Source organism: Alosa pseudoharengus, unplaced genomic scaffold (genome assembly GCF_046254945.1).
Source record: "Alosa pseudoharengus isolate Yale_2024_CS ecotype anadromous, Long Island Sound unplaced genomic scaffold, YU_APseudo_1.1 YU_APseudo_1.1_scf_21, whole genome shotgun sequence".
Classification (NCBI taxonomy): domain Eukaryota; kingdom Metazoa; phylum Chordata; class Actinopteri; order Clupeiformes; family Clupeidae; genus Alosa; species Alosa pseudoharengus.
Genome location: NW_027468674.1, coordinates 14,157,791 through 14,166,992, shown reverse-complemented (window position 1 = coordinate 14,166,992; position 9,202 = coordinate 14,157,791). Strand labels below are relative to the sequence as shown.

The following is a 9,202-nucleotide window of genomic DNA, read 5'->3' as shown; positions in this document are numbered from 1 at the left end:
AGGCCATAGGCTAAATATATATCGCTATTAGTAGGACGCAAAGCAGAATATTTAAAGAAGGGGGCACCAAGGCCACCGTGGCCTGTAAACCTCTGATTTTCAAAGGGGCGTCACGGCCAACGCAAGGGGCTACTACGGCCACGAGCAAGTTTGTTACTGCAGCCATCCACGCTTGTTTGTATGCTTCAAGACGCAGATTGATGAGGTCATCATCTGTGCACCGGTAAACGCTTCAAGAGCGCATAGGCACTATTTGTGTGTAACGCAAGCATTATGTTATCGGTTTTAAGGCAAAAAAAATCCGATAACGATATTAACAGATATTACATTTTTATGCTAATATCGGGCCGATAATATCGGTTGGCCGATATTATCGGACATCTCTACTAATAAGTAACAAAGGCTTAATAAATGATGAATTGTGTGTAGTTATTATAAAGTGTTACCGGATTATTTTTAAAATATTATGACATTCACATAGACCTATAATTACATGAACCATAAACATTTGTTGCCTTATGTTACTGAAATTGACTGAAGTACATAAACTGTAACAGGTTATTTGGTATGAAAGTGAACCCAAATGAGGTGTTGAGAGAGAGAGAAATGGCAGGTGACCTGACACAAAGACAAGGGGAAGACATGCAGAGGAAGAGACAGAGCTTTATGTTGCACATTAAACATTCCATGTTTTCAGCTCTATCTGCTTTCTGCTGTCAGCTCACTCTTTCCTAGACTTACGTGCATGCCCTGAGAAGAACAAGTGTGGGGGTGGAATGGAAAATACCATACTTCAGTGCAATCAAATGCTCTGATCTAAAGAAGGAAGGTAAGGCGCTAATGAATGTGGATATTCCAGATTTCTTTTTTGAGGTCATGCTCATTAGCTTCTTCACCTAGCTGCCAGGTTGCCAAGTTGTTTTCTTCCATTAAGTTGCACAAGCACAGAGAGCAGGATGCACATAATTTAAGCTGTAGGCCTTCATGGCTGTCTTCTTCAATGCAATGTGCTTACTGTGACAGTGTTATGTGAGACCCATGGCTATACACACTTACAGCAAGTTTCATGTGAAAGAACCAAAGATTGGCTGATATATAAGGTAATTTCCTGTTTGGCGGCAGAGGAATATGGACGTTTTAAGATATAGTATAAGCTGCTAAAAAAATCAAACAAAGGCAATTTACAGTTTGAAATATTGTCACAGGTATGTTTGTTATATCTGTGTACAGCTGTAGATAATAGCCAACTTCCAACCGTCCTGCAGTACATGCTAGAGTCATGCTGTTGCACTCTGAGGGCAAATTAATAATTGACTTAATTGAGTTAACAGTTCCTTCCGAAGATAAACAGTAAATGCTTGTTTTTGGTGTTGGTCCCTTGAAGTGTGGAACACGTACACTGTAAAACACCCAACACCACAATGCAACAGCAACACACAACACAAAGGATAAAGACTAGCAGTGTCCCAGCCTGAAGTCTGTTTCCTGCTGACAACAAATTCAAACTGTTTAATTCCTTGGTACCTTGAGTTAGTCAATCAGGTTGTGAGACCACAACAGAGTATATTATATCATTGGTAAGGTTGTACCTACTGGTATAGATTAAACATCCACGCCATGCTTTTGTAAATAAATTTCCTCTCCTACTGAATATTCAACAGTTAGAATCCCCATCCCAGTTTGAGCTCCTCCTTCAGAAAGAACTTGTATTTGTTTAAACATCTGAGCCTCCGTTCACTCTTAGACTGAGGAGCACTTTTCATGTGTCCAGAAAGAATTTCAAATGTAGTGAAGAATAATTTCTACAACTACTTTCAGCATTATTTTGGCAAAAGCACGACCTTGACTGTGTAAGTTAAAATTATGTTTAGATATTGATTAACCTGATTGACTTTACTTTAATTGACTTTGATTAACTTTGTCTTTAAATATTGGATTGCACTAGTATGTGTAAACAGTACGGATGAATATAATCCAGCATTTGGTATCTGTATTTCCTAAGTAAAAAATTTTCTAAGGTTAAAAATATATTGGAGTGATTAATTGCACCCGGGTGTTTTTAGTGGAATGGAGGCATTTTTTTTATTAGGGGAGAACCGGGACGAATGAAACACTTTTTAATTAAACGTAATTTACAAAGACATTGTAAAACACTGAAAGTTAATAATTTGTCACTAGCAACTTACATCTGTCCTCTGTCAAATACAGTTGTATTTAAAGCTCTGAACAAAACTGTTCAAGAGTTATTTAAGGAGAAGTCGAACGTGCGTTTTGTTTCATTCGTTCCTCCTTGCTGGGACAAATGAAACAGCATGGGGGACAAATGAAACATACAGCTTAAATTATGTAAACTTCCCACAACTTCAATATTTGACAACATGTCATGAATGGTACTTCAAATCTGTGTTATTTTAGATAGATTGCTGCTGGGCTATACGTCTTGGTTCATGTCTTGTTTTGTTCCTACAGCAATCAGACTTTTTAATAAGAGCTGCTGACTATCATTGCTGTTGTGATTTATGTTGCAGATTGCTGTGATTATTGTGTCCTTTCAGTGCCTGTGTCGGTGCATACCTATTTATGTGTTGTTGTAGGGTGTGTTGTACTGTGCCTGTCTTAAGTGTCAACTGTCCTACTGATGTATGTTGTTGTGTGTGGTTGCCAGGTGGCAAAAGAATAAAACAGACGATAGACGCAGTACAGTGTAAAATCTCATTTGTACTCTTGACCACTAGTTGGCAGACACCCAGAGCTTCGATTGAAGCTCAACCTTTTTTTTCAAAGTTTTCAGGAAGCGATTTATAGCCTACTCGTGACAATCAAAAATCGTTTATCGCTTGTAACTCTGTGATAACAGGATGTATACAGGAAGGCTTTGGCCAAGCAACGGAGGTTAATACACTCTAAAATAACTTAATCTATTGGGTTGGTGACTTTAACTCTAAGTTGGGTTACCTTTACTAAACCAACTATGGGTCATTCTTACAAACATGATGGGGTCAAAATAACCCATTACTGGTTTATATTCATCTCTATGTATTTGACCCACTATTGAGTGTTCTGTTTTTTGCTTATGGATTTACAAAACCAGATTTCTTTACTATATTTTACTTAAGTGAAATAGGGCGGAGTCATATCAGCCGAAATAGAAATAGGATAATGCATTATATTCATTTTAATATTTTATTGTCCACAATCCACATTACTTGAAAGTCACACCTTCTGTTAACAGCTTGGCCTGATGTAGACAATCTACATTAAAATTGGCAACAATAGCCATGTAATGAAATAAACCAGTTAGACAGAATTATTTATTTCATATTTAATTTATTTTTGAACAGATCTCCTGAAAAGCATACTTCCATGCAGGGTTGCCAGATTGGGCAATTGGGCGGTTTTGCAATCTATTTTGTGGGCAAAAATGGGTTTGGGCGGGTGGATGAAAATTGGGCACTTCAGACCCTTCTTCCAGTCTCACTCACTCACACACACACCCTCTGGCTGACGTGCCCCCTAAGCTCACAACAGACACTCTCAGCTCACCAGGTGTATCGAAACATGCATTCTAGCTATATAAATAGCATAGTGGGCAGCCATGGCCTACTGGTTAGCGCTTCGGACTTGTAACCGGAGGGTTGCCGGTTCGAAACCCGACCAGTAGGCACGGCTGAAGTGAGCAAGGCACCTAACCCCTCACTGCTCCCCGAGCGCCGCTGTTGTTGCAGGCAGCTCACTGCGCCGGGAGGTGCTTCACCTCACTGTGTGTTCACTGTGTGCTGAGTGTGTTTCACTAATTCACGGATTGGGATAAATGCAGAGACCAAATTTCCCTCACAGGATCAAAACAGTATGTATACTTATATACTTATACTTGTTATGTGGCCAGCAATTTAATCTGAAATATGTGCCATAGTTTTATAGCCCAACTAGAACAATGTGATCTTTGCTGGGCCTTGATTAATGGGGGTATCGTGTTATCTTATTGCCTCATACTGTAGGATTGGTCACTGGTAAATGCATGAGTTTTAGTGTATAAAACCAAACACCTGAGAGTGTTCGGGAGCTTGGCTTCTCTTCTCTGCCCTGCTCATCTACTCTTTCACACTCTTTGTCTCTGTCTTCCCTTCCCCTTTTCTCTCACTCATTCATCCCAGGTTTGGTTTTGTGTTTACTTGACATCTGTAACATTTAAGCTACCATGTATTGCAGTATTAAACTGTTCCTTGATTTAACATACATATAACTCTTGGTGTGCCATGCCCTTGTGTTTAACATTCATTTGTGTAATAAGTGTTTAGTGATATTGTAGGTTGTTTACTAATTATGTCAGATTACATGTGTTTTCTACAATATTCACAAGTCTAATGCATCTTCCTGTCTCATAAAGTTCTGACACGCCTGAACCTTCCCATCAGATGTTTTCCATCATTGGTAACATTTTGACGGTTCTTACATAGCTTCTTTTCAAAAGCAGAACATCATGTAATTGAAGACATTACCTTTTCCTTTTAGATCATGGCTTATCAGGATGGCAAATGTGTTTTACTTCAGGACTGTGGTGAACCAACGGTGGAGCGGGCCATTGCCAGAGCCAGAGATCAAGTCAGCAAGTTTGCTAATGAAGAGCTCAATATTGCTGTAACAGGGGAGACTGGTGTAGGGAAGTCCTCTTTGGTGAATGCCATCAGAGGTCTTAAAGATACTGATGATGGAACTGCACCCACTGGCATCACACAAACGACCACAAAGCCCACCGCTTACCCTCACCCAACCATACCTAACGTGACAATCTGGGATCTGCCAGGGACTGGGGGGCCTGGATTCAAACCAAAGACCTACATGAAAGCAGTGAAGTTCCAAACGTATGACCTCTTCATAATAGTGAGTGAAACAAGATTCAGGGAGAATGACATAGTGCTGGCAAAGGAAATCAGGGAAAAGAAAAGGAATTTCTACTTTGTTCGCACAAAGATTGACAGAGATGTACAAGAGGAAATGCAGAAGGGAGTGAAAGAGAAAGAGACACTTCAGGCAATAAGGAAGGACTGTGAGAAAATTGTCAGGGAACTGAAATCTCCTCCTGTCTTCCTCATTACATCCCGAGACCAGAGCAGGTTTGACTTCCAGAATCTGGCAGAGACCCTGGAGACAGACCTTCCAGAACTAGCAAGAACAAGAAGAAGACGAGTTCTTGTTCTGTGTCTGAATGTATATATTTCAGTATAGAAATATCAGGCAGAGTGGGTGAATAAGCAGATTAAAGCAGAATTCCGGTGTGATATTGACCTAAAGTGTGTTGAAACATGATACCGAGTGTGTTCTTCTTCTTCTGTCTTCTTCCAGTAGCAGCAACTGGAATCCATGCATTTCCACGGAATTATTTTTGGAATCTGATCCCTTATCATACCTGTTCATTCTTACTCGTCGCTCTACTTATCGTGACTAAATTCAAGATGGCTGCAAACGCTAAACTTCGTGAAGATACTGTCTGTATAAATCGTCTTGTAAGTACACTACCAGTGCTTTTTAAAAGTTCTCAATGTCTCGTTTTAAATGTCAGGGCCTTCGGTAGTCTACCAATGAAGTGTGGAGATACATTGAGCCTCGTAAATGGTGTAAAACAGTGATTTATTTGCATGGCTAGCCCGATGCCGAAGCACCACCATTGAAAAAGCTGTTGGTAGCATCGGCTAACTAGCGCCAGATTTTGGAGTGCAGGGGACAAGCCGAGATGGGCTATGAGACATACGTTCACACTCGGTATCATGTTTCAACACACTTTAGGTCAAAATCACACCGGAATTCTCCTTTAAAGCAGGTAAATAAGCAGGTTAAACATTCACCCAAGGATTAATTCAGTAGTGTGTTTGCTGAAGCTATATATAATATGTTTTGCATTTTCATGCATAATTCTAATTATTATATTTATTATATATATATATATATATATATTATATTAATCAACACCTGGATGTCTCAAAATTTTCTTCAGCTGAACAAAGAAAAAACTGAAGTAATTAAATTTGGTAAAAAGGAGGAAAGACTTAGGGTTGCCACAGTCCTTGACACAAAAGGGCAAAGGATACTGTTAAAAATCTTGGTGTATTAATTGACAGTGATCTAAATTTCAACAGCCACATGAAAGCGATAACTAAATCAGCTTTTTACCACCTCAAAAATATTGGCAAACTTAGAGGGCTGATGTCAAAAGATGATTTAGAAAAACTCATTCATGCATTATCTCCAGCATGATTACTGCAACCAGGCCTTCCTAAAAGACTATCAAACAGGTGAAACAAAATGTAGCAGCTAGGGTTCTCACAAAAACTAAGAGAACTGACAACATTACTCCAATTCTTAAGTCCCTGCACTGGCTTCCAGTAAGTCACAGAATTGACTTTAAAGCAAGGCTTTGAACCGGTTCATGGAATAAAAACAAAAACCAGAAACTTTTGCCATTTTGCTAGGAACAAAAACTAAACCAGAAACTTTATGATTTTGTATGTTCCGGAACAGAATTTTTTTTTAAAAATAGTTAATACCGGTTCTTTTTTTGTTCTTGGCAAGGTTTGTGTCTCCAATGAAATGGCGAGGGTCACCTCCTGTCATTCAATGAATGCATGGAGAGTGCAGAGACAGAGCTTGCCACTAGCAGGCAATCAAAAGGCCTATTAAGTCTCCAAATCTCAATGATTTAATTTCACCTGTTTTCTCTTTTTACTAGGCCGTGACGAACATTGTTGTAAAAAACTAGCATTAAAGTTAAGGCTACAGGTTTAATTTATTTGGAAAAACGTAATAGTCCTCATTTTGGCATTTAGACAATGGAAAGGCATCCAAGAATCCAATATTACAGTACCCACCAAAAAAAGCATTTTTTTGTTTGACCAGGAAATTATTCAGGCTAAAGGCTATAGGAAGACACTGGTGCAGCTTGTATAAAGCAGAGGCCTAGTGTTTTATTATGTTTGCTGTAGGATAGAGTCTAAAAGACAAAATTGTGACTATTAATAGCCAGTGTGAAAGCATACATATATTTTTGTCCGACAGCTGACATGGAACGTTATTAACCGGTTCAGGAACAATAGTTTTTTGTTCTAACCGGTTCGGGAACGTCAATTTTAGGGTGGGAACCAAAACCGGAAACGTTAAAATACTGTTTCTGTTCAGAACGAACCAATTGGCAAAAATTCTGGTTCAAAGCCCTGCCTTAAAGCACTACTGCTTGTTTATAAATCACTAAATGGAGCAGGACCTAAATACCTCTCAGACATGCTTCAGCAGTACACACCCTCCAGACCTATCAGGTCTCAGGAGAAAAACCTACTAGTAAAACCTGCTGTTAGATCTAAACAGGGTGAAGCAGCTTTTAGCTGCTATGCGGCTCATCTCTGGAACCAACTTTCGATGACATTAAAAAGGCCCCAACTGTAGCCAGTTTTAAATCTAGACTTAAGACCAAACTGTTCTCATTCTGCTAACTGCACTGAGTTATAAATTCTGAATCTGTCTTGAAAATCATTCTACCTTGTGTCTTTTATTTTGTCTTTTAATCATTGTCTATTTTTAAATGATTTTACCTTGTGTGTTTTATGATTTTTTTTAAAAATATTATTACTATGATCTTTACTTTTTAAACTATTCTTTCACTATTGCCCTTTTATGCTTTTATTTGTTATTACTGTTTGCTTTTGTTTATGTAAAGCACATTGAATGACCTCTGTGTATGAAATGCTCTATATAAATAAACTTGACTTGACTATTATTATTATGCTTACCACTTTTTCCGTACGCTATTAAACTTGAACCGGTTAACTTAGGAACTTCATTCAAACTTTGTAATGTAGGTCTTCAAATGGACAAGGTTGCTATACATTTTCATATGTGTAAACTTTAGACATTTTATTAATATTATTAATTTTTATTCATTATATTAACAAAAAACAAGCTTATTTTTCCTATTAGGTGTCGCCACCTGATGTCATAAAGTGGGCTGCAGCAGGGATGGGCAAAAATACATCAAAATGTATTTGGAAATAAAATACCAAATACCCGACCTATACATGTATCAATATAAACTTCAAAATACAGTAGCCACTTCATGTATCAAAATAAAATACTGTATTTTGTATTTTGAAAACACTAAAAATACTTTTTTTCTTTTGTTTATGTTTTACATCTTTTTATTTTCAATTGATCACAAAAGAGTTAATTTACAAATGTGCATTAAAAATTTCAATGGATCTCATAAACAGTTTTCATAAACAAGTGCTCTACATCCACATCACACCCTCATCCTCCTCATGCACACACACACACGCATGCACACACATGCGCACCCTTATTGAGTCATCTCTGCACGCATACGCAGATTTGCACCGACACTCATACACCTATGCCACTCTCACTAATACACAGGATGGGGGAATAAAAAATAAAATAAAAAAAGGACAACAGCAATTAAAAAATAAATAAATAAATAAATAAATCATAATAAAAAACATTATTAATACTTAGATAACCAGTACGTTGACAAATCACAGTAACAAGCTAGTACATTACCGACACATCATAAACAAAGTTAAGCCATCCAGCCCCCCACGCGTGCCCACTCCGACAGCGAGAAGCCTCAGTCACTGCGTGTCCAGCTCCTATCTGGGCTCCTCCCTGCGGGGTGAGGGTTGGCAACCACACGCCGGCAGCTAGTTACCCATTCAGGCACAAAAAATATTTTTTTTTCAATGGAGTATGAAATCTTATCAGTAGACCTACACTAGGTGAGTTGATTGAGAATGTCAACAGACTTTCTCTACCTGACAAGGCTCTCCATAAACAGTCAACAGATCAAATATGATAGATAGATAGATAGATAGATAGATAGATAGATAGATAGATACTTTATTGATCCCCAAGGGGAAATTCAGGGGGTCTCAGTAGCATACAGACATCACACACAACATGCACTTACAGCAGAAATGGTAAATATAAGTATAAGTATAAACATATAACCAAACTCCACTGTACAATAGAGACAGTAGGAGATAAGAAAAACTAACAAAACTAAATACTAAATATACTATATAAATTAAATGTAAAAAATCCAGTGTGCTTGAGGGTGATCAAGCATGAGACGCTTGTAGTGACAGGGCCTGTAGTTCTGTGTGCATGGTGAGGTGCTCAAGAGAGTGAGTGTCATGGTGAA

The 9,202-nt window shown here is 38.3% G+C and overlaps 1 protein-coding gene across 1 annotated transcript; it reads left to right on the top strand.

Annotated features, from left to right (window-relative positions):
- The first annotated feature begins 1,738 nt into the window (after window positions 1–1,738).
- On the top strand, window positions 1,739–5,659 carry LOC143137683 (T-cell-specific guanine nucleotide triphosphate-binding protein 2-like). The gene is made up of 2 exons (XM_076297980.1): window positions 1,739–1,850; window positions 4,513–5,659. The coding sequence occupies exon 2, from the start codon at window positions 4,516–4,518 to the stop codon at window positions 5,224–5,226; it is 711 nt and encodes a 236-aa protein (XP_076154095.1). The 5' UTR covers window positions 1,739–1,850; window positions 4,513–4,515; the 3' UTR covers window positions 5,227–5,659.
- Window positions 5,660–9,202: the final 3,543 nt, after the last annotated feature.